The 27801-nt window shown below is 32.7% G+C and overlaps 1 protein-coding gene across 2 annotated transcripts in view; it reads right to left on the bottom strand.

The window, feature by feature from the left end:
- Positions 1–27801, bottom strand: part of LOC142321013 (limbic system-associated membrane protein-like) — a 1017196-nt gene that overhangs the window by 2155 nt on the left and 987240 nt on the right. The window contains exon 7 of one of the 2 annotated variants that reach the window (XM_075359008.1): positions 7339–7454. In XM_075359008.1, the coding sequence (XP_075215123.1) occupies positions 7351–7454 (104 nt within the window). In that variant the 3' untranslated portion in view covers positions 7339–7350. The remainder of the gene's footprint in view (positions 1–7338; positions 7455–27801) is intronic. The other variant, XM_075359007.1, reaches the window with a different exon arrangement.

Raw genomic sequence — 27801 nt, 5'->3', positions numbered from 1 at the left:
TCATTATGGTTTAAAGTCAAAAATTTTGTTATAATATTTAAAAATTATTTTTATTTTTACATGCAATTTTATTTAATTTTAAAATTCTTCTTTAAAGAAAAAACTGAAGAGAAACAGAAATGTTCTGAATTACTATTCTAAAATCAACTTGGTTTATTTTTTTCATCCGATTCAGCGAGCGAGAAAAAGCTGCCTTGCCAAAATCAATGAACGACATTGATCTGATATCTTAATAAAACCTGTTTTTGCAGTTTATTATACAAATTTTGCCTAATAAGGGGATGAGGTAAAGATTATAGTCAGCAAGTCAGATTGAGATAAAAAACTACCTGGGCAGATGAGAGTTGTTTCCAGATTGAAACTAAAACCTTCCTGTTAGTTATAAGTGGTATTGAATGCTAATACTCCAAATCTGTTTTCTGAAGCAAACTACGCGAATGGTGTAACAACCAATCATGATACCAAAATGTGTAGTTATTCAAGAGTATACTAACCAGCCGATCATACAACTCAGCCGAGTGTTCGCCAGCTACATCCCTGCAAATGTTAGAGTGCCAAGTCACCGCTATAAATTAGCTCAAGCACGTCTTTACAATTTTATCAAATAGATTTATAAGAAGTTAAAATAATGTCATATCTAATTATTGATGATGATTTTTTTAGTAAGTAAATTCGTTTTCTTTTCGATCCCAGTAGAATCCTAACAATACAAAATAAGTATTTTAGTTGATTATACTTTAATAATATCTTAAGTTTTTGAAGGAAAACTAGATTTTTGTTGGAGTTTTCATTTGAGGTTGTCAACGCAGAATCATCGATTAGTAATATGTTATTTCTTTGTTCCTGTTGTTTTCCAATGAACAGGTTTGACGAGTAGATAGCTCACCATCTGCTACAAGAAACCTTGAAAGTAAATTCGGGTAGCGGTTGTTTGTCTATAAATTTGATTCAAATTATTTTCCTTATACTTGATCCCTTCTTCCCATTTTTGGAATTTGTTAGTGTACATCAGTACTCGCTACGTCGATGTTGATGATAAGGAATCTGTACACGTAATTCGCGCTTTCCATAGAGTCTCAATTCGAAGACACTTTCTCCTTTAGTAGTTGAAAAAAGTTTATTTTTGAACTGAGCAGAGATAATATATTCTATTATTTCTGAACATAAAGAATACATTGCTTTACAATACCTGTCGCAGTCTTTATAAAAACCTGTTATGACTAATATAAAGAACCTAAAATTTACGAAGAACCAAACTAACCCTTTTCAGGGACAACTATAGTCTATAGTATATAGTTTGTTCCTAAGATGAAGGGAGTGTTGTTACAAGTAAAATTGAACAAAACATTATGTATTTTGTAAAACTTAAAATGTTATTTTACAACTGTATGTTCTACTTGTGAAAAAAATAGAAAAATACTTTCTTTCCCAATTTTCCGAGTAAGCCTTGCAACCTTGCCTACCAGACAAATTACTAGTGTTTGTTATTTTTAACAATGGTTACGTCATTTTTGTAAATGATTCTTATCTCACATGGCTCGTCTCTCGTCTCTAACCTTTTAATTACCGAACAATAGTATTAATAAATTTCATACAGTATGAATACGTTTACAATACGAATGCTTATTTTTTTTAATAAACATTTATTAAACGACAAAATATAATTTGCATTATTTGTGTGTGTGTGTATATATATATATATATATATATATATATATATATATATATATATATATATATATACACACGCGCGCCCGAGTATATTTGGTTATTGTGTATATTTACGTACACTTACTTTATTTCGTTTTTATAAATAATTCATATAACTACATTTAATTTAAAATTAATATTTTCTTTCCATTATTGAGTTACAATTACTTTAAAAGACTAGTGGGATACTACAAGTAAGAAACTGTTTTACACCACTTATTTGCTGAAGAACACTCATTAGAAAGTTAACTGGCTTCTGTTGTACCTTGTCGTTTCATATTGTACTTTCTCATATAAGTTACAAGTGTTTAATCTTCATAGAAACAAAGTAACTACGGTAATATATTGTTATTACAGTTCCTTCACAAATTATATGTATATATACACACACACATACACACACGCATACAATACACTAGTAAATATGAATATTCCTCCAACTAGTTAGCAAGTAAGTGACTAACTTGAGCACTTGTAATATGTTCAGTAGGAATATAACGTTACGTATATGTACGATATATTGAATTATATACCTTCAGAAAACTTATAATAACTTTAGAAAACACATCTAATGTTTGTAACTGAAAATTATAGTGAAATTGATTTGGGTAAAAGAGCAAACTTTTTTCTTGACATGTTACAGGTTTGAAAGAAAAAAAAATTATTTTATTACACTTTATTTCTCTTATTAATATCATTACTACAAATTATATAAAATCAATCGTATTTTATTACATGGATTACTCTCATTTTTATCTGTGGTTGTAAGGTTCGTGTAGAAAAGTTTAGAGTAGGATACGAACTACAAATATAGAAAGTGAGGATTTCTACGACTTGTACAGCAATTACGTTATGTTTCTGATTATTTACAGGATTAAATTTTTATTTGTGAACAAATTAATTATATAAAATATTTTTTTAATTTTCCGTTTGAATTAGCCGAGAACTGTTTTTTTATGTGTTTAATTACTAAGAAAAATATTAGAACCTGTTTCATTATACTGAGAAGATCAACAATGAAGAATTTCTTGTTAAGATAGGAGAAGAAAGGCAAATCTGGGAAAATATTGTAAAGTGGAGAGAAGTTAAACTAACTGTCTCCCATTAAACACAGAGGAATATTATAAAAATAAAAATTTAAGGTTACATTGAGAGGAACCGACGTATAGGAAGACTAATATATAAAGGAAAACTAATATATAAATCAATGAAGGGTGTCTGTTGCAGTTACTATAAAGAAATAAAATGGAAAAGCTCATAAACGAATCATTTGGATCACTACTGTCTACGGATTGTGGAAAAAATGATAAAGAAAAGATGATATAAATAACATTTTTGTAATATTTAATAAAAATGAAAAAGACGGTTTCAATAAAAAATATTCTCTCAAGAATTCATAAACCTACATGCTGACCTCCGTAGGGGAAGACATCAGCCTTTCGACGATCCCGGTCGCCACACCACGCACTCCGTTCGTAGCTAGTCCTGTTGTGCCTTACCAGAAGTCGTCTATTAAACCCTCTAAACTTGATAACACAGCTCAGTCATCAGTTTGGCCTCAGTCAGGTTACCACCGATGCAAAAGTCTCGGCAGACATTTCCATCAGTTAATTTACACAACCTAATATTGCCTCCTTCGTATGGCCACTTCCAACCACGACCACCTACCATAACTTACAACCCTTAACTATCAAATTAAGTTATTCGCGGAAGCGCGATCCCCGTGCCTTCCTCTAACACCGAAGGTTTCACACAAAAACTCTTCCTGTATCTAACTTCAGTTAGACTATGCAATCACATAATTACTTGATTGAATCATTAAACACTATACCTCATACCACTCTCCTCATACCAAAAAAACAAGTGTTGATCGCAAATCGAAAATTTCGTTCTACAATTTAATTTACTCAAAGTCCCCTTGATTTACTTAAAAATCAAGAAACAGATTCCCAAATTTAATAAGCGTCTAATGAAAATATACCCTATTTCTCTTTGCTCTGACCGTTTTCGGAAGCGTAATTAATGGTTACACCCTCCCAAACCACAGCAACATCACAGAATTCTCCACACATCCAGCGAATATCTCAGCTAACCAGGGCTCGATACCAAAACGCCTATCTTGGGGAAATAAACACCCAGAAGGGCCCCTTAGCCACCCGGATTTCTATTCTATCTGTATATCCACAACAGCATCAGACCCCCTCAGCCATCCTCTGGAGGGCTAAGAATCTAAGGAAGCCAGCAACTATGTTCCATTCCCATCATAAACCTACATCTTTGGCGAGAAAGCTTGCGTGTTTCTAACAAGCAGATAATCGTATCGTAGTTTCTATCATAACAGATGGGAATTTGTGAAGAAGCCAGACCAATAATTCGTTCATGAAAGGGATCATTAGGCCGTTCAGTAGTTCTCGGTCGGTACAATCAAAAAAAATTGTGCACATGCGTATTTGCATAAGTTTTAACTTTCTTGTAAATGTTTTCTTCATTTCTCTTATTTTAGAAATCAAATATGTTGAAGATCTCTTGAGTGAAATGTTCCACAGGTAGTGTAGTTATCTAAAGGTGGATTTTTAAGAGATGATTAATGTCCATTATTACACTGCTGCAATGTAGTCACTATTGCTGGAACAATATGATCAATACAATTTTACTTAAGTACTATGCCGTGCACCAACTATACCGTCTTCTATCCCTTTTGAAAGTGTTTTTTAAAGCCTGGATAAAAATAGTCCTTTACGGTATTCGAACAGTATCACTCAACAGTATTAAACTACTCTAGAGTGACATAAATCACATTGGACAATAACTATTCCCATCAGATTCAGTGTTTATTCCAATCGTATTTCGAATTGGAACAGTACTGATCAAGTCCTCAGATCCCAATCTTCAGTGGAGAATTCTCATTTGTTTTCACGAAGGAAATTATGAAGACTTCAAGCCAATTAAACGACTTACTCAATTCATTCTAGCTTCATTTGAAGGCGACAGCAGAATATTTTAAATCTTTATAAAAAGCGAAGAAAAGCATATAATTATACGGGACCAAATCTTTACAACTAATTATTGTATATTTTTTGATTTTCAATGTGTTCTGAAGAAGATTCTGGTTAATAGGCACAATAAGAACTGCTTAATAGAAAGCTACGAAGTGTCCTCTCTAGACTCTGATCTAATTTTTATATCCATTTACAGGCTGTCAAGATTAATATCCAACGTGATACCTCCAATAATGATAAAACTGATTCCCCCATCACTCGATTTACTATCCATCGAATTGAAAATAGCAAATTTGTAATCTGTGTCTTCTGCAGCCAGTAACACAATAGAAAATATTTTAACTTATTGGAGTTATGATCGAATTCTTATTCCCCATCAATGAATATGCAAATATATAAATAAAAACCTTCTGTTTTTTTTCTTTTCTGTATATAAATTCAAATAAAATGTGACTAATTGCATTATTCTTCTTTAAGTTGCAAATAAATGCTACGGAAATAAACAATATGAACGCAGTATCCGATATATAAAATGAATCTGTCCACGATAGTCTAGAAGGATATCGTATCAATATTACAGAACAGTTAATTTCAACCTTTTTAGCTCCACGACACCCAAAATAAAAATATATATAATTAATATATCGTGACTCCCAACCACTACCAAATGAAACCTATTTAAAAATATTTAGTTCCAATGATTGCAACGGGTATGAACATGCATTTATGAAGTGTACAAGCCTGAACCATTTACAGGTTCCAACTTGATGTGTATATGCTTCTCGTAATTTGGTCTGCTTGCATAAATATTCTCTGGGAGAGCGTCATGTTCGAACGTGCGTATGATACGATTGAATACGTCGTGCTATCAGCAGATAAAACAGGTGTAAGGGACTGCAGAACGTCAGTTTAGTTTTGAATGCAAAGCGTGCTTCTGGTGTTTTTATTTTAGTTTTTAACTGTGTAGTTTAAATGAAAATAATAATTGAGGTTTCGAATTTTTAGTGTGCGGTCAAACGGTGTAACTGTTTTTTTTTCAAATAGATTCTTAAGCAAAATAGAGAAATTTGTGAAAAAAACGAAGGGAGTCATCTAAATCCAGTGAATCGATTGGTAAAACTACAATATTGTACAATGACAGTTATTTAAGTTATGCTTTTATCTCATTGGATGTTAAGTCACAGTGGGTTATTTGCATTCAATTTCTTTCATATGAAAGCATGAAGCATCAAACTTAATTCGACACTTGGAAAATATACATTAGGATCATGAAAGGAAACATGGAATTTTTCGAAAGAAAATGACATACTTTGAGAAATCAGCAAATTTCTATTTGTAAATCAAGCCATACTGATAAAAGTACACTTAAAGGATCTTATCTCGTAGCATTAAGAGTAGCAAAATGTCCAAACCCCACACAATCACAGGAAACCTCATATTTCCCACTGAAATTGGTATGGTCAGTGTTTTAATAGGCGTGGAAGAAGCAAAAAAATTGAAAAAAATTCTGCTTTTAACGAACACGAATCGATGATATGGCTGCCGATGTTTGCGATCAGATATTCAGCAAGTGAGTTCAAGTGAATTTTTTAGTATTCAATTTGGTGAATCAACACTAACATTTATCAGTTTTTATGTTTTGTGAGCTAAAAAAACAGTTGGCGGAATATTTCCTGGAAGATAAAAGTGATTTATCGAAGATAGGCACTGAATCCATTTAATGAAAACATTGTTGCAGCTGTTAATTGAGATTGACGACCAGCTCATCGAAATTTCAGCCGATAATACTTTACAACTACAACCACATCTGAAGACTTAGATACGTTCTGGCTTGCTTGTCGAAGAGTGAATATGGAAATTTAATCACGGAAGCAGTGAAAATATCCCTTTATGCCTTTCGCCGCGTCTTAGCTCTGTGAAAAGCGTTTTTCGCCTATAATTGTGGAAAAATCTAAATAAGCAATCTTCTTTTGTCATTTGAAAACAATTTTATTTTTTGTGTTTCAAACACAGATCTATGTATGGAGAAACTTTTAAATGAAAAACAAACACTACATGGTTTATTTATTGTTAAAGTGTTAATTTGTAGGGTAATTTTGCGACCCCCAGGTTGAGAAACGTTGCGAAAATAAACTGAAACGATCGACGTCGGTCCAGCTGCAGTGGCGGAACAGTAGGCGAAACAGTAATAAATAAGATGAGATCATTCAAAAATATTTAAATCATAACATTTTTCCGAATTAGAGAATGAAAAAACAAAATGTTAAACAAAAGAGATACGTTAACAAAAGAGATAGGTCTTTTTAAAGCGATTTAAAAAGAAAAACAGGTTATGTGATAGCTTACATTTAGTTTAAGCAGATTGGAGTTATTGAGGTAAGATTGACAGAAGTCTTTACACATATGAGAACTGGAAGATTAGTAACCCAAAATCAGAAAATCAAAATCAAATGTAAAGTATTAGTAAAAAATAAGTGCTCTTACAAACAGCAGAGTATAATGTAAATACAACAATTTTAAATGTATCGTAAAAAATATTGCGTTACTATCCTCTTATTGCCTCTACTACAACTAATACTAATAATAATAAATAATTTAAAAAAGACTAAAAAAATCTCAACACCATTACCTTGAGCATTATCTACCTGGAAATCCAAAGGCAGAAAAAAGCGGCCAGTAAACTAGGAGCATGACGAGATGTGACAGACGTTTCTTGCCGTTGAATAGCTGCAGTGTTATCTCCTTCTGTAAAAAAATAACATTTATATTATAAAAAATCATTAGATTAGTAGTGAAAAAAGAGTCACTGTTCTAAGTGATTAAAACTATTCTCTAAAGAAAGAGTGTATTATGCGAATAGTAAAGAAATCATCATAAAATAACTTTATCAAACATAGTAATTAGTGGATTATATATTAATAAATAAATATTTCATTCTAATCTGTACATAATAATATATTATACAGATTACATCAGAATTGATAAATATATTACTACGCGCGTAAGAAACTGGTCTTTATTCCATCAAGGGCAAATGTCGGAAAACCTTGTTCAGGGCAGTAACACAAAATTATTACGAAATAATCATAAATATAAGTTAATAAAATTAATGTCCTGTTAAATAATTTACATGAAATAGTAATAAAGATTTTTTAATAATAATAAAAAAAAATAATTAACTAACTATTCTTTTTTAAAAAATCCATTTTTAAAAAAAATAATATATATATATACGCCTTCCCAGTATCGATAGTATTATTTCGGCAAGTAGCCGAAGTACTGTCTGCTCAGATTACACGAGTGACTTACAGGCGATTAGTGACATGAACTCCAGACACTCTATTGTATGCGAGATTCACAGTGTTATATCTCAAACGACTCAACGTAATAAAACTGTGAGCTTTTGCTGGATCTCCAGCAAATTCCAGTTGGAATTTCAGGCCATGTGCGCGCTGATAGTGCGGTATAAGAGGCTTGTTTCCACACTCCTTTCACAAATCGCATTGTCTCGAACAATCTTACCTGTTTTCTAAAGAGGGTGGTTCATGGTGAGAAGCAAAGTGAATGGAATGCTATCATCAGCAATAAACTTTGTTCAGTTAAGAACACTGTGTTACCATGTAGCTCCTCATGCAGAAATAATCGTCGAGAAGAGGTTACTACTGGCCGTTTGAGAATAGGGCACACTAGGCTCACTCATGGATATCTGATGACATAAACGGATGCAACCGTTGGTGGTCGCGGCGAGTGCCTACTAACTACTAACTGTGCACCACATCCTTGTGGTTTGTATCTGTAATGCAGCATTGCGTCCCAAGTTTCAAGTAGGAGCTGATATGCAAAATAGGTTGAGGAACAATGAAACGATGTTATCTAATCTTTTATGATTTCTCAGAGCTGTCCATTTGTATTCAAATATTTGAGCACTCTGGAGTAGGTTTCAGCTATTTATACCATTTGGCGTATATCAGATGGTAATTTTAGTGTTTTAATTTAGATTATTGATGTATTATTTCATGGTGGTTTTATTTAACTTTTTGGGTTTTTTGTTTAATTTTTAATTGTTAAATTTTAATATTTATTTACATATTAGTACACGACTTGAAAAAGTCCCCGGTCGCTGATAACGATACTTTGCTGAGCGCCAGGAAAAAAAAATAAGAAAGACAGGTCATTTTATTTAAATTGGTGAAAAGGATTTCGAAATCGGTAAGTAATTTTAAAGCAGAACAACAGAAGCAACAAGGTTCTTGATCATAGACTTCGTATTATACTTATATGTAAAAAAAGGTCTGTAGTTAGTCTGATAGAAGTAGATAAATGTTGTTTTTATTTTTCTACTGAAGTATTGACTGTTTTATAAATTTATGTTTTTTCCACTCATATTGTATTTTGCATCATCATGTTAATTTCATTCATTAAATGCAACAAAAAGGAGGGTAATGAAAAATTAAATATTTTAATAAGAAAACACAATAGATAGTAAATAGAACATTTTTATTTAATTACAAAATTTACATATGTTGGAAAATATCAAAAGCCGATTTGCATAAATCATGAAAATTTTGTATTACAGAATAAATCAACTGTAAACAACATACGCGTAAATTTTGGTATCATAATCATTAAAGTTAATGGTACCAGAGTATACAAATTTGTTCATTTTAACTAATTAGTTTTCGACTTCTCCTCGAAGAAGATATTATGGTTGATGAAAGTTTTGTAGTAGACCTAATAAATTATTTATGGATATAAATCTATACTCCTATTTAATATACAATCAAATTCAAAAACCAGTACTTTAAATACGATCAAATCATACGGTATTAATTAAACATGAACAACATACCTCAATCGGAGTAAACTACATAATTCCAACTGAAAGATTAGCATGTTCTAGCAGAACGTTTAACGTAAAAATATATTATAAACAATAACATCACTGTTTAATTTAATTTTACGAAAAATGAAATGATACTATAAAATTGCATGCAGGTAATCAAAAGAATAAATAAAATATTAAAAGTAGAACATTTCGATTTTCAGCTAACTTAAAAGTATGTGAAAGAACGTTTTATCAGAAAATCAAATATAACTTACGTAATCTAACTTATAAAATGGTAATGTACACCGATTACGATCCATTTATCTCTATTCAGAAAGAAGCAGCGACTAGGAGTGATGGATAAATTAAGATAAACGGAAGAAGAAGGAATGAGACGTAAACTCTTTTTCTATTTATATTCTCTTTTTCAAACATCCGTCTGAGTAGTTATCTCCATTGCAGAATTATCTTTTTTTCTTTTTCAGACCACTTTTCATTATTATATTATCTAATGCTTACATTATACGCTCGTGTCTTTTGTATATACTCTTCTAGTATATACAGTGCAATTATTAAAATGTATTAATTAGTTTTTTCTTAAATAAATGAAATATATTTTTGACCCACTTAAAGAATTAATAGAAGTAAAGGTAATTAATTATCCGATATATGAATATAATAACCTAGATTTGTATTACGTAATTAATCATACTTGCATAAAATAATGTAAAAATAACGTACAGTAGTGTGGGGGTTGACTCAAAATACTTTTTTTTTAAATTAAGTCTTGTTCAGGATTTAATTGTGTACATGTTGAGAAATATATAAAATACAAAAACCATCATGACACAAACAGTGTGCGATGTATTTCGGTCACTTAATGGAAAATCACATATGTCGTTAAAAAAATACTTGTACGCGCGCGTGCGCGTGCGTCTCTATCTTTCTCTGCGCGCGCGAGCGCGCGTGTGTTTGTGTGTGTGTGTGTGTGTGTACATAATAATGTTTATCCGTACAGCAAAAAACAATTTTGACAAGATGAATCCTTTTGAACAAAGATTAACCACGTGTCATCCAAGTCAATCGATAACGGAAAATTTGTATATTAACGCCGAATGATTAATTTGTATTTAATCCTAACAATCACTTGACACAGCCACAATTTTATTGGGTGCTTTAGTTTGACATTTAACAAGTTACGTATGTGGTACACTCACTACACGAATAACATGCACACGTCTATAGATCTTGAATCATGAAGTTGCATAAGATATCAGAAGACCTTCAGGTTGACATATGAAAGAATTCATTCATCAAATCCTCTTTAGAACAGGGAGGTTTATTTAGTTCAAATAGATGTTCTGTCATCATTAAAAAAAATATATTTACGTAGCAAATTAGAACTAGCTCTTTACTGGAAATCGGCGCTATAATTTTCGAGTTAAACAGCTTCAAGTTAACATTAAACAAAGATATAAATAATACAGAGGGAAATAAAAAGCTTTAAAAAAGCTATTTTTCCAATTCTTTAAAGTCAACATCTACAATTTAGCACCAAAATATAAACTAAAGTTAATAACCCCTGAGCCATGAACATGGTGATAGAATATGAATGGATTTCCGTGGGATGGAGGGGTGCGAGGCTAATATTATTAAAAAAGAAGGATGGGCTAATGTAGCACTCGAAAAAGTACAGACCGCTTTGCTTAATGAGCTGAATGGCGAAATTATTCGAGAAAATGCCTCTCAAACCAATAAATGAAGTGGAGTTGACAGGCGGGTTTCACGAGGATCAGTATGGCTTTTGGGCCGGTCGTTCAGCGTTAGACGCATTGGAGCGTGTAATGGGCATGGTCCGGACTGCAGTCTAAAGTACGTGGAAGACGAGGAAGTTAGCTGCAGTTATGCTTATAGATATACGTAATTACATTCCCCTGGAATGTAATTTTCCGCGAACTGAGGATAGACAAATCCCGGCATATTTAATAAGAGTAATCCAAGAATACTATGACAGATTTGTAGTAGGCAACTGTGAGTAGGGTGAGATGAAGTTTAATGGGGAGAGAGTTGTTCCACAAGGCTCGGTATTAGGTGCTACCCTGTGGAACATAGCTTTTGACGGGATGCTCAGATATCCGGAGGGGACCACACCGGTGGCATGTGCTTATGATTTTGCCCTGGTGTTAGTACGAAAAACCGAAGATGAGCTGAAGACTGCCGGAGAAGAAGCGGTCAGGATAGTACGGAGATGGCTGTCCACCAATGGTCTTCGCCTCGTGGAGGAGAAGGTGAAGGTGGTGTTGATGTCCGCCCGGCGGAGGCTGAGTCCCATCAGTTTCTGTGTAGGCGACACTATAATCTACCCCAGTACAGCCAAAAAATACCTGGGAGTGTGGCTGGACAGGAATAGACCATTCTCCATACGTATGAAAGAGGCAGCCAGAAAGGGCGAAAGGGTGGTTCTGGCATTGAATAGAATCATGTTAACAAAGGGAGCCCAAGGACCATGAAGAGAGACTGCTGGCAAGTCTCTTGTCAGTGGTTTTATACGGAGTGCAGATTTGGCAGGGAGACCATTCCAGAGCTCGAAATGTAGGTCGACTAACGAGGCTGCAACGCAGACTTAACCTCCGGATAATCGCTGGATACAGGACCATAAGTACAGAGACGGCATCAGTGATGGCGGGGGTTCCTCTGGTGGATTTGTAAGCTAGGATGAAGATCCTTATTGTGAACAATAGAAGCAGAAGGTCAGAAGTAGATGAGCTGTACATGGAGTGGAACGGAAGGTGGCAACCGATACCCAAGGGTAGGTGGACGTACGAGCTCATGGGAGATGTTAGAAGCTGGGAAGAAAGAAGCCATGGAGACACGAAGTTCGAGTTTACCGAATTCCTGTATGGCCACTTACAACGGATAGGTATGAGCATCACCAGCCAATGTCATGATTGCGGGGAACATGACACCACGGAACATGTGGTGTTCTCCTGCCCAAGACGGCGAGATTTGAGAGTCGGACTGGTGGAGCACGGAATAGTGGACGCGAGCAATTTAATAAGATTAATGCTTAGCAGCAAGGACAAGTGGAATAAAGTAATGACAGTGGTTTCCATCATCATACTTAGAAAGGCGCATGAGGAGAGAATTCGACAGAATATGGATCAACGGATGAACCAAGGCACGGAGTCCGAAGACGAATGATCGTAGATCAGCCTCTGGGGGGGGGGGGGCTACCCGGAGTATCACCCCCACGGGGGGGTCCGTCAATCACCCCCACGGGGTCGTTTCGAATCGGATAGAAGAGAGCCCGGGTTATCACATGGGGACTGAGTACGTCCCATAGGGATTGGTTCCAGATTGGGGCGTGACTAGAGAGGAAGGGGAGAGGTTTTTTAGCAAACAGAGAGCCCCCGCACAGCCGTCAGAGCGGGACTGGCGGCGGCTGTCAGAGCTTTTTCCTCTCCCTGCGGGGAAAAAAATATATATATTTATATAAAAAATACAATAAATTATCTAACTTTTTCGAGTTTTCAATCGAAATTACTTTTAAAAATTTGTTTAATTTTAGTCTTTAATAGTCTTTAATATTTTTATTCAATATTAAGCAATAATGATAACAAAAAAGAAAAAGGAAACAGGGAATGGAATTTTTCGTTATAAACGTTATTAATTTAAATTAACTGGCAAATACAACAACACTAAGACTAGAGAACGTAACTTCCTCGACAAATTAAAAAAAAAAAATTGTAGAACTTGGAAAAGAGTAATGCTTTAAGATACACAAAGAAAAAAAACAAAAATGTTCAAATTAAGAATCTCTTCCTGTATTTGGATTCCAAAAATTCATTTTATTGTAACGCTTTTTGCGTTGAAGGTTTTTTTGTTTTTACCATCCTTCTTGTTTGTTTTTTCTTTTTTTTTTAACTTGTATTACTAACAGACACAGTGAAAATATAATTAATTCAAAAGAAATTTCCCCTTTCTATCCTTATATAAAAAAAGAAAGAGTTCATTATATTACACGTATATAAAAGCTTGCAAAAAATTATGGAAATTACTTTTTAAAACTTGAAGACAAAAATATAAATATTATTATATTTGTTTAGTGATATTTTAAAAGTGTATTTTTATATGTACATTCATACATACATGATATATATATATCAAGTTAACCTTAAAATAATGTTAAAAAAACTTAAGATAAATTCAGTTAGAAATAATGAAATCTGAAGTAGATTAAATTATGAAAGAAAATTAATTCAGTGTAAAAATTAACATAAAAAATGTCGACTACAAACTGAAAAAAAGGAAATATAAAATCGTTGTATGGTATAATTAATAAAATGAAACCATTTATTATAGTAGACCTATGTTTGAGTCGTAAATTTTCATTTTCATTATTTTACAAAAAGTAAAAAGGAACTAGAAGAGGAAAAATAATAACAATAATATCATCTCTGTGTCAATGTTTTCATTAATATATGCAACGTGAATTGTATGTGAATAGCATAAAGGTTTTAGAGAAGTACTGGGTAGGGGGTAGAAATTAGTGAAATATATGGCGTGCAGAGAGGTGCATAATTGCCATAGAGATTGCAGTTCATCACGAAGATCCCCCAGAGAACGAGAGAGAGATATAGTGATGTAATACGTGACTGAGGTTTAAAATGGCGCTGACCCGCAAAACCTCCACGTGCTTTTGAAAAAATATATTATGTGTCGATATGGGATGATACCCTTTTATATTTTTACTCTATTCACTTTATTTGTGTATGTAGGGTACATAGAGTATATATTTTTATCTCGGTATTCTAAATATTTTTTTTAAATGCATTTTTTTATTTCATCAATAATTTTGATGACTAGAAGTAATATATGGTAAACGTAAAATTAAAAATTGTTGGTAACATTATTGCTAAATATTCTCACCATTTATACAAAGCTTCAAATTTATCCTTTTTTTTCAGAGATACATTTGAAATTCATTATTACCTTATCACTCTAATTTTGGTGAATAGAAAAATTATTAAAAAAAGATTCTTTGAAAATCAGTTAAACTAATAAACTGTTTCAAAAATTAACACAAATTTAATTCTTTGCAACGCACAAGAAAATAGGAAAGCAATTACCAGAAAAAACATTAATTATAATTTATACTAAATGTATTTTTAAAAAATACAGGATATAATTACAGATTTAATCTATGTACTGTATTTCCCAATTGAGAAACATAATTATATTCTGCATACATGAGATTGTATTTTGTTGATTATAAATTGAACTGGATATGAATATAAGAATGTTACTAGTATATTGTAGTAATTTTTGTTCAATTAACAGTACTGTATTGAAAATAATTGTTTTTATACTGAATGATATAAATTACTTGACTGTAACTGGGATTAAAATTTATTGTACAATATCGAAATTCAAAGCAAAAAAAAAACATTATTTGACTATCTAAGCACTAATAAACGTCAAAATAAAAAATAAAACCGCTAACGTAAAAGAAAATCAAACATGTATACATTAAGTAATCCACCTACAGGCTAATAAATAATAATATGACGTATGTTGAGGTAGATAATCCCAACGTCCGGAACGCACCACCTATGTTTCACGTCCAGGGCGGCAATAGCTGTGTATACATACTGGCTAACGGGGCTCCCAGTATTTTCCTCGGAAATGTGATTATTTTTGACCTGTCTTCCACCTTCCGGTCACTATGTTGGATTGGATTTTCTCGGTCACCTGCAGAAAATGTATGATTTGGAAAAATGATAAAAATGATTTGGAAATGGACTTTCACCACATTTAGAGTTGTCGATGTGGTGGCCAGGGTCGATGTCATTGCAGGTGAAACGGAGATCCTTCTGTTTTCCATATGTCCCCTACGATGGCAAGCTTGTAGCGAAGGTGCTCATGAATGTCAGTGCATAGGAGTCCTGAAATCTTCGGTAAATAAGGGGCTGGAATCAGTGCAGAGATTGCGCATCCGCTCTCTGCCACGATATATGCCGGTTCCAACGGAGTACCGGATTGGACCTACGAGGTTAGTAGTCCTGGAGTGGGGGAGTACCCCGGCGACTAGCATTGCTACAGAAGGAATCAAACATCATGCAGAATTTTGAACAGCTCAACGTGGCAGAGGATACACGTAAACACTCTCGTTTAGAAACAACCAATTCGCCAAAAGGGAAGTGGAAATGTAGTAAAGATACTAACAGAATTAGAAAAGATTTGAGGAAAGTTTTTTTTAACAAAAATGCGCCCAGACCAAGATTTCTTATGATTACAAGAGAAAATGCAAACTTCCAAAAATCAGCTCATTCTTAATCGCTCGAGAAATTACAGACTGTGCGGGTGGTCTTGTCAAGAAGATTCGCACGACTTTCGATGGTTTATAGATTGAAACCGTAAACGACAGTCAAAGAAAAAAGGTTTAAACTTTAAAGAAGATCGGTGAGTTTCCTGTGTCTGTTCAACCACATAGTACGCTTAATTCATCGAAAGGAGTCGTTGTTTGCCGTGATATTCTCAATTATACCAAAGAAGAAATAGTGGAGGAAATGTAAAGGAGTGAGTCAATGCTGCAGGTTAAACATGAGGTGAGATGGTGAGGTTTTTCCTTCGGCGTTGCATGAGTTAACCTTCAATAGATCTAATCTGCCTGAGAAAGAACGTGCTGGTATACATCGTCTAGATGTACGCGCATTCATCCCGTAACCTGTGTAATGTTTTAGGTGCCAATGTTTCGGACACTTTGCGAACAGATGTGAAACGTAAGAAATCTGCCTATGTGAAATGGAAACTCATGAAGGCTAACCGTGTAAACAGATTGCATTAATTGCAAAGGGCACCACAACTGCCGTTCAAGAAACTGCCCAGAGTACAAATTGGAAATGACCATTCAGGAAGTAAAACGTTGCTAAAGCTAAGTTACTCTGAAGCGAGAAAAAATATTAGCAGTAGAACATCTCGACCAACAACGACTTATGCACAAGCAGCTACTGCCCCTTCGTCATCCAAAGTTAACGTGGAACAATTGCTTTTTACGCTTCCGCCAAGTCTTGCAACTATGATAGAGAAAATCATAGACACTAAGTTTGAATCTATTCAGCGAAAGGAACCGTTAAAACCCGCGAAGACTCATCCACAGATGGTCTTCATTTACACTAGGATCGAATCTTTTCAACGAAAAGAACCAGGAAAAGCCGTGATGATTCATTCAACCACAATCGATTTTGTGCGTAAGGATAAGTAGAATCTGAAAAAGTCAAAAACATTAATCCTTCGACCAGTCATAAGGCGAAGGAAGGTCTGAGAAGGCAGAAAAAGTCTGAGATTAGTGCGATGAAGGTGCAAGTAAAAATGGAGAAAGAATCGGATATAGAGACTACAAACAACGCACGTATGGAATCTCCAAAAGTCCAGAGGACACCTACGCAGAGGGTGATTACTCCAGCCGCCCCAAATATGCCATTGGAAAGCGCATCAAGTTTAGAGTCAATTACAACCATGCTGACCGCTCCATCTAAGTTGTCATCACCTGATGTCAGTTGCAGAACATTACTGGTATCTGAAAGAGAAGAAGATACCATGTCCAAGGCCTCAGACACCTTATCATCAGAGGTAGAGGCCGTAAGGAGGTTGAAAAAATGATGTAAGAAAGGAAAGTCTAAGCGGTAAACAAATGGGACACATTCAAGAATTAAGATTCTTACCGTTAGAATTTTTGTATTTGTTTGAGTTTGTAATCCAGAATAAATTAACAGTATTCAGTTTCTTTTTTTTTTGAAGTGGAAAGGTGCTAATGACCAAAGTAGTCGATGCCCCCCCCAAAAAAAAAAAAAAAAATTGGCGAATTCATCTAAAATAACCGTTATATGTAAATGAAATTAAAAATATATATAATACTTTTGTTGGAAATAGTAAATCAGAATTTTAACAAAATATAAATCCAAGTCTACTATGCTATCGTTTATCTACAATTATAAAATTTTTCAGGATTTGCAAAAGTTAGTGAAAAAAAAAATTGTATTATTTAGATGAATTAACTTATGTAAAGAAAAATAATACATCAATTTTTTAGACCGATTTATTATACTATAAAACACCAACGAATTAAAATTAATGTTTTAAATTTATAAACTGTTCTAAACTTATAATACTGTATTTTTTACATTTATTAATATTTTTAATATTCCTGCCTTTTAAATATTCTTACGATGGATGTATTTACTCTTTTACTGAAATTACAGTTGAAAGATTTCACTTTCTCCCTTTTGAGAACACCTCATTTTCATAAAGATAATAAATACTCTTTTAAGGGAAGTTTTATTGAAAAATACAAAAAGAAAAAATTGAATCAGCAATGGTTTTAGCTGTTAATATATTCCTTTCCAAGAAATGTTTTGGAATATATATTCCTTTACATATTATAAATACTTAAATAATAATAATAAATACATTTGTCTTAATTTCCTTCGAATTAAATTTAATAAACATAAACAAAGTAGCTGATTGTAAAGATTAGACCGCGAATACGTAACTTTAAGTAGTATAACTAAATTCGATGGTCTACCTCAGGTTTACAACTGCGAGAAGTGTCAAACTGTAAAGGAGTGCTACGAGTAATTTCTCGAAAGTTATGGAAAACTTGAAAAAAAAATTTCAGAAGAAAAAATATTTATTACTGTTAACTGGTCATAAATGTAAACTAAAAATAAGTTAGAAAACACTCCTACTGAACAAAATGCAGATTTTAAAGGCATAAATGTTTAATTTGTTTATAAATAAGAGTAAAGGAAAGTGGTAACGAAATATGATAGAAAGAAAGATATCACAGAGTGTTATTAAGTGATATTACACAAGATAACACAGAGTGAGATTAAGATAAACGAACGTAGCATACCAGAAATTTAATCAAGATTTGTTATTTACGCAGAAATAATTAATTATAAAGAAAGAAGAAGTACAAATGATAAAAGCAGATTAACAAAAGCAAAACGGATTTTAGTACGAAAGGAAATCTTCTAGAACTTAGTGCAGATTTAGAAATTAGAATAAAATCATTAAAATATAAAGTTATGAAAGAAAGTTTTGTATGAGTCAATTAAGTTTGAAATAAGAATATTTCAGAACAATTTAGAGGAGAAAGAAGTTTGTGAAGGAATTGTACAAAATTAAAAAACTATGGATAGATAAATATTGCAACATTGAAGGTAAAGTAAATATTTTAATACTTAGCACAGAAAGGGTGCTGTCAAAAAAAGAACTGTATCAAGGAGTAGAAAAAAATTTAAATAAATAGCAACTGATGTAAAAAATTTGGTAACATTAAAATAAAATAAAAAATTTGTCAAATATTTTTAATTTTTTTTATTAAAATATTCTGCATAATTTTCTTCCTGCACTTGTATGAAAATACCTGGATGCGTTGATTCGAATATATTTTAACAAATCCATTAAATTACAGTAGCAATATATTAGGTAAACAGCACTTATTTCAAATTTATACAAAAATAATTATTTGGTCAATAACAAAAATTAAAAAAATCTGATGTGTACACCACATAACTTCCTTTTATGCCTATTAAATTACATTTAGACATTCTTTGAAAACGAAAAATATGTAAAATTTTATTTCATTAATAACTTCTGATATTTTACTTTTTTTTTTTCTTTGTTATTGTATTACTATTCATCGTAAAACATTTATACAGTGAGAGGTTAATAATTAATAAATCAGAATATTTAAATTAAAAAGAAAAAAGCTAAAAAAAAGGAGATGAAATCTGATTCGAACCAATGTGCCTTCCCCTAAGATCCAAATATTTCATTAATTAAAGTTTTATTTGGCTATAACTCTGAATCAATGAAAATAAGTACCAGTTATGATATATCGTTGAAATGCTCTCAATGAGGTCTTATTACTGTAGCTAAATAAAAGTTCTAATCCAAATATTTTTGGATTTTGGGCTTTTTTGAACACTTTTGGTCCAGTCGATTAAAAAAAAATGGTAGGTGCACAACTATGTCAACATCCTACAGCTAATCGTTTTTGAGTTATATATACATCGTTTGTGGTTGCTGCAACTGCCAATTAACGATGCATCACATCCTTGTGGACTGTGTCTGTTATGCGGCATTGCGTTGGAACTTTAAACTAGGGCCTAACATACGAAATATTTTAGGCAAAAATTTATCGATATTTTGTCTCTTTCGATTTCTTAAGATCGCGAATCTGGATTCAGATATTGATTAAAACTATCATCTTGCTGCCTTTTGACGTTCTGCAATTTTATTGTTTTATGCTACACTTTCAATATTGTTTTAATTTTGGTTTTATTTCAAACTTAAGATTCCGCATAGACGTTTTACGTCGTTTTAATTTTTAAGGTATTTTTCAATTGTTAATCATTTAATGGTATTTTTATGTCCGGGCGCTGATAACAACACCTCGTTGTGCGCCCAGGAAAAAAAGGTGAAGACGGGCAGTTGACCATTGATGACATATCTTAGGAGTCATGTAAAGCTTTCATGCAAAAAAAGAACTTGATGAAACCAAATCGGTTTTAGCATTTAAAAACAAAGACAAAATAAGTTTTATCATACTCATTATGTTGATTTATGAGCATAATAAATGTTATTAAAACTCATACTGGATAAATTAATAATAATAAAACTTAATATTTTATAAATAATTAATATTAAATTATTAATTATAATTAAATAATTATTAAATTAATAATTGAAGTAAATAGATTTTATTTTTTCCTCATTACATATTTGAATAAGTGTATTGTAATAAAATAAACGCTTTATATTTCCCTTTATACGAAAAAGTTTATTGATTATAAGGAAAAAATTTATGTATACTCAGGAAATAATAGTTAAAACGATGTTCCTTATTATCGGTATTTCGGTATTTTAATGTACCTGTATCTTCATCTCCAAGTATATATATGTATGATCAATTAATTTAATTCACAAGATACAGCAAACAATCATTAATATTAGTGAAGATATTGAGTGTATAATGTAAAAATAGCAATGGTAGTGAAGCGCAAAATCATAGTTGTATGTTAGAAGTTTACGTACGATATAGAAAGCCCTTAATAATATTTCAAGGATGATAAAGCTATAATTATTTAAAAAAATACAATTTAGTATAAAATCAAACTAAGCTTCATGAAACGCTCAAGATATAAACAAAATATAAACAAACCTTGCGTTAAACATTATTGGAAAGTATGCATCAATTATTTCAGTAGAAAACATATTAACTAATTAAATATATGTACGTATACCTAAATAACATTTATTTTGTAAATTAAAGAATTCTTAGAAACTTTGAGCTAAATGACTTTTTTGTACATAAATAGATTATAACATAGAGATTATAAGAATGTCAGTAATATCCTACAATCCATGTGTTATGAAAGGACGCTGTTTAGGACAGCAGAATGAAATGACAATTTACGTACAAAAAATAAATATTTATAATAACTTCGTTGAACTTTTAAGAAATTTACATAAGAATACAAAATAAAACTGCTCCATCTATGATAAAAGTTAAAACTTTATTTCAAAGTAATAATCATTTTATTTAGAAAAAAAGCTAAATAAAAATTCCAGAATGATTCATTGTCGTAAAAAAAAAAAAAATACATAAAACACTTTGCTTCCTAATGCATATCATTCGTTATCTGAAAATATATTCACATTAGAAGACAAAACTAATGTATTTATTTATAAATTGATTTTTACCTCAAGAAGAATAAATAAACTATTTATTTTCCAACTTCAAATTTCCTCATGAGTAGTACGGCTTATATTTTTATTGTAAACCGCAATTCCAAAGATTATTTTTTTTAAATTTGAGAGAGTAACAGATAGCGAAAGTGTAATTTAATTAACCCTATAAGATATCATCTGATCTAAATTAATACTACTTAATATTAAAATATTACCTATTGGATTTACACTTGGAGTATTTTACCTGAGGAAGAAGTAAGGCTACAAGGAAAACAGATCAAGAGAGATCTTCAAGATCCAATTCCTATTAAAACGTCAAAAAATTTGAGGTAAAATACCAATGAAATAATTTCATCATTGTGCAACAGTACAATATAGATAAAAGGTTTTGTATTTCTCAGGCTAAATCAAATTAGCTAATGATACAAAATAACTGTTTTTTCTTTACCAACTAGAAAGATTCTATAAAATTCTCAGGGCTGTTAAAGAGTACCTACGATCATTCTTTGAAATGTACAACGTTTAGATTTGTACTAATAATTTTTCATTCGACTCTTAAGGAGAATAAGTTGATAAACCATTTTTATTTCTTATTGGATTTATTAACTCATTAATGTACCATAAATTCGGTATAATTTAAAAATATATCTTTTAAAATTTGATTTTATATCTTATTTTCAGACAAAAACATAGAACAAGTACTACAAAAAAATTTAAATACAATCTAAGTTCAGCATTAATTAAAAACAAAAAGTATTTTAAATAAAAAAAAAAAAAAAATGAATATTATATAATTTACAAGTAGTTTATAACAATGATAAAAGGGTTACCTGAAAAAATTTTATGTTTTTATATCATAACAGAAACAATGTTTTATAAATATAAAAAAAATACAATGAAAAATTACTTCATTATTACTTCATAAAATATGAATTTTTCAACACAGAATATATATATATTTTACACGAACACACCTGAGGAAAAATGAGTTTTTTCCTATTAGAATATTGCTGCTTGTTCACTACAGATAACGCTTACTTATGCAGTTTGTAAAATCATCTGACATTTTATTAACGGAGAAGGTGCTACACAAAATCAACTGACTTAGCTATACTGAAAATGAGTAAAAATAGAAAAAAAGTTGGATTTTATAACAACATAAATTTCATTCAGGAAAAGATAACTAAGAAATTTTATGCAGTAGAAAATATTCTCGCGGGTTTTTTTTTAGTTTTTTTTATGATGGTTTTACAGCCACTTCACGTGAAAAAAAAATTCTGTTACGCGTAGGTTTAACAATAATACAATTATTGGATACAAATAAAAATAAAATAGTTCGATTAAGCACTCGAATTCTTTTATGAATTCTTTAAAAACATTTTTACACATGAATTACGTAACGATTCCTAGAAAAAAATAATCATTTAATAGAAACCAATAAAAACCCTCGAAATAAACTGCTTCTAGGTAATCAACAATCTTACTTCAATTTTTAAGCAATTACAAAGAACGTAAGTTCAATCGCTCTCCAATACATAAATTACAATTTTAAAAATTGCATTTAAATTATTTTGATATTTATTTATTCACGTATTTACTTTTTAAATAAATAAAAATAGAACAGCTATTTCGTAGCACGAGGTTATGTTTAGGCAGTGCTCGCCTCCGTGGCGCGAGTAGTATCGTTTCGGTTTTTCATCCGAAGGTACCGGGCGCGAATCCCGGTCAGGCATGGAATTTTCACACGCTACAAAATTGTCATTCACCTCATCCTATAAAGCAATATCTAACGGTTGTCCCCGAGGTAAAAAAAAAATCTCTGATTTTTGCATTATATTTTAGTTCTTTTTTTGTTTTTCTTTTAAGTTACTTTAATTTGCGTTGCTTTTAGTTGTTTTGTTTCATTATCGTTCGTTTTTATACGTTATTTTCTGGCGTTTACCTACGGTAACCAAGAACTGTTTGCTTGGTCTGTTAGTATTAATTTGTTCAGTTTGTTGACATTCGAATTAATTACATAATTAACTGACTTGATTTTTTTGTTTTATTTTAATTAATTTTCTTTATTTTATTGTTGCTGGCCTATGACTGAGCCAGATCGGTCCAGGGGCGTGACCCCCCTGTTGGAGAGGATTTACTCATTCTGTGGGAAGACGGAAGGAGGGGGCTTCTCGGATTTTGGTGTGTGAGATCCCCTCAGACAGCAACGAGACCGATAATGCAGCAGAAGTGGAGATTGCAGAATTTCAGCAAGAGGAGCGACTGAAGGAAATACGCAGAGAAACCAAGAATGACACGTTGGCTCGGTGGCAACTTAGGCTGTAGTTTCGCCGGTTTTAGCTGCTGCGGGTAACGCAGGTAATAATTGCCCTTGAGGGAGATTTCCCGCCTCTTCCGGTCAGGTCTGACGACGATATGGCAGTGGGGAAGGAAATTGGGAAAGACATCTGGGAAACCGAGTTACCCCTTTCTCTACCGGTTGCTGAGGAAACAAAATCCAAGGCTGATGGTAGGGTTTCTTTGTACTCGTCGGAGGAGGCCTCTGAATTGAAGAAGTGTGGGTCATTTCAGGTCGTCTCCCGCATTGAGGAGGAGAAGTCGGAAGTCGTCAGGAAGAGGTGTTTACACAACGGATGAGGTATTTTGTTAATAACATGACAATTTTTGTTTAGCCAAATTAGGGAATTCAGCTAGCGTGTGCGGCAGCATACGAAAAAGGAGAAATCAAAGAGTGCTCCAAACGCATGGTTGCCTTTGTTTGTATGATGCAAATATTTCAAAATTTTATTGATGAAATATAAACGGAGCCAAAGGAGGAACGTTCAACTCAGCCGGGTACGGTGAAAGAGACCGCCCAGACATATTTCATTGTCATAGACTTGGCTTCGCAGACTCCAGATGCGGGTCTTGACCGGGCTGCGCCCTGGTCAGGTGTGGAGCTCCATCGAATGATTGATGATGGGATTGCTGACGAAGACCTTAAGAGACTGGTCCTTCGGGACTGGCCTGAGGATGTTTTCCATCCTCAGGGATCCAAGGGGGGATCCCCTTGGGGTTTCCTCATTAGAGGCAGTGCATAAAGACCGGAGTCCCAGTGAGTGGACCGCTTTTTTGCGTCCTTTCATTAGAGGGCTGGCATGTACTAACACCGAGTCCCGGCTACCTGGGCGGGACCTTGTGTTCTGCCGAGGTAATTTGAGGCGAAGGCATCCCCTGGAGCTGAGTTATGCTTGGATGCGGGTTCGACTCTGGGGGGTTGGGTAAATGAAGGTAAAAAAAAAAATAAATAAAAAACAAATATACAGAATTAATTTCTCTCAAATCCGGTTTATTTGTAAAAAAAAAAAGACAAAGAAAAATTTCTTCATTTTTAGTTCATCATGTATGCATTTTACTACCTGGTAAATATATATTTATAAAAATGCATATACTTTCTTTTAGACGAATAAACCTAAGGAGAATTTTTTTTTATAAAAATATTTTTAAAAATCTGATGTGGTCATCATATGACATCCTTGTACGCCTATTTAATTACTTATATATATTTTTTGCGGCACTTCATTTGAAAGCGAGATACGATCCTCTAATTCTTTAATATACATGGTTATAACCAACATAACATTTAGTTATTCTAAATGTAGACTGCCCAGTCGATTGCAATCAAAAAGGGAAGTGCACAGCTAGATTTTAGAAAAGTCCTAAATACAAAATTTCAGTATTCTACGGCAAATCGTTTTTGAGAATGTGTAAAAGGTAAAATAAGATAGGGTTTGGAAATAAAATTTTTCTAATATACTAAGATAATGCTTAATGTTTAAAAAAAATTGTGTTTCGTAAAAAAATTATTTCTAATTCTGAGAGAAAATAAATATAGTAACCTCTTTCCATAAAAATTTAAATAAGTATAAGGCACCTAAGATTCATATTACTATAACTAACGAGGGGAAGGCACGAGTTTCGGTACACCGATTTGAACCATATTGCTTCTGTGAATAGTACATTGTTTGCATGTCTTCATCACAAAATAATAACACGCAATATTAATTATACTCAAGATAAATAGCCCTAAGAATTTCCTTAGCACTTTAAAATAGTTTACATATTAATTTTATTTCACGTCGCTCAAGTAGATATGTGGTGTAAGTGACAATGTGTCGGATTCGTAATCATTCACACATCGGTTCAAATCCGACTTCATATATATATTTATTTTTATTTATTTTTTAATTCAAATATATTTATTTATTAATTATTAACCTCAGATTGTAAACATATTTGAATTAAAATGAAAAGTTAGTAAAATTTTATTTTACTAATAACTTTTGATTCTTTTTTTGTAAACTTCGCAAATATAATTATAATATAGACTTAACAATCTTAGGTCGGCAACATTATTAAAAACACAACTCGTAAACCATCTCGGTAACATGGCCAATATTTTAAAAGAGGTAAATAAACAGAATGTATCAGAAATTCTCCCGGGACTTATTCGACTAGCGAAAATAATGAAAAAAGTTCATATAAACATGTGTTTTAAAATGTTTTGTTTGCGAGTTACGGCTAGTGAAAAATTTTGCTCGGATTTCAGTTACCCCGGTGTGATGAGCAATATTGAAATTTTTAGGACGTTAATTAAGAGGCACAATTTGTGTTTTGTTATGGTTTTATATCTGGTAAATCGAATAAAATAAATCCAAGAACCGTATTTGCAGTAGTTTTTGAGAAAACTGGGGTGAAAACCAATAAATTTGAGTAAAAAATCCTTTTTTTTTATGTTTGATGTAAAATAAGTTTATTATAAGGGTAATAAATACATAAAAACTTTTAGCAAGACTTCTAGAGAATTTAATTCTGAATAAAACAGTATATGATAAATTGAATAAAACTAAGAAATGTAAGATCAATTTGAATTTTATTTAGAAACAATACACTAGACCTTTTTTTCGACCCTAGTGCACACAGCTAAAACCTGCCCATCGGGGTCCCTCCTGGTTCACTGAGACAAGTTTATCCAGTTGCCCCGATGCTTCTCTTCAGAAAGGCTACGCTTCCTGTCCCTATACCCTAATCAGAGACCGGGTATGCACCCCACGCATTCCCCTCCGAATCGCGCGCCCACCTCAAATACCATGAGGATTCTTAATGCGTCATCGGAGCGCCTCAATCCAACCACTCTTGTATGTGGATGGACTAGAAACGTCCTCAGCAAAAAGGCTACCTCCGTTGATCTTACACGTGTCCACGATAATAAGGTCGATAATAAGCTGATAATAAGGTCGACTCCTGGCGACCTAATTTTTTTGGTCAGTCCTTTTTTTTTTTTGTTGAAATTATCATATACACGCCCATCCACCCATCCAGATAATTACACCTTGGGTATTAGAAATTACAGTAGAAAGCTCAAATCAGTCACGATGGAATTAAGACGCCATAGGATAACGACAGGTAAAATAAATGCAAGGAAAAATAGAAAAACCTACAACTAGACACAATAAAATGATAAGGATCTAAAGTTCAAGCCCAACAAACAGGCAGCAATAGACAGCCCGTAGAAAGTACCAAACGCCTAAGTACCTTGCATATCACTGCTCCACCACCCTAACTCCATCAACCTCAATCGTTGTTGGCTGAAGTTGATGCCGTCCCACAACAGCTACCACTGCCGTCTTCGTCGGAGCAAGCTGCATCCCTCTTCTCCGTAGCCAATCACTGATTCTTACCGTTGCGATATTGGTGGTGTCTTCCACATCACCCTCCGTCCGGCCGGTAACTAGAAGCCAGGTCGTCGGCATACGCGACCTCCTCCGCCCAGTCCGGCAAATGCACTAAATCTAAGTACATCAAACGTACCAGTTTATAATAAATGTTCAAAAATGAAACTGCCATTTTTTATACATTTCTTGGCGCGCTTGTGTACTGCTTTTACTGCAATTTTTAGTTCTTCAGGACTGACCTGAAGCTGGTCAGTCACATATATAATGCTGACAATTAATTCCTAACGAGAATATATTTTTGTTTTGTATACAGTATTTTTCATTCATCCCCATACGAAGAAATATAAAGGTGTTGGAACAGGCGATCATGGTGGCCAGGAATATAACATTTTGTTTAAAATTAAATTCTCTACAAGTCTTGTTTAAAAGTTTTATATGTTCATTACCCATTTAACAAAGTTACTGTACGTCAAACATAAAAAAAGGGTGTTTTAACGAAATTTAATGGTTTTCATCCCAGACTTTTCAAAAACTACTGCAGATACGTTTCTGAGACCTATTTTATTCGAATTTCAGATAAAAAATCATAACAAATCACTAATTATATTCCTTAATTAACGCCCTAACAATTTTAGTACGATCTTATTTCAGCAGGTTATCTGAAATCCGGGCAAAATGTTTCACTAACCGTAATTCGCAAACGAAGAATTTCAGGAAATATGTTTATCTGAACTTTTTCCATTATTTTCACGAGTGAATAGGTTATGGAAATCGGGAGACAAAATTTTGATAG

The sequence above is a fragment of the Lycorma delicatula genome, chromosome 3 (genome assembly GCF_047948215.1).
Source record: "Lycorma delicatula isolate Av1 chromosome 3, ASM4794821v1, whole genome shotgun sequence".
NCBI classification, from domain to species: Eukaryota; Metazoa; Arthropoda; class Insecta; order Hemiptera; family Fulgoridae; genus Lycorma; species Lycorma delicatula.
This window is presented reverse-complemented; position numbering and strand designations above follow the sequence as displayed.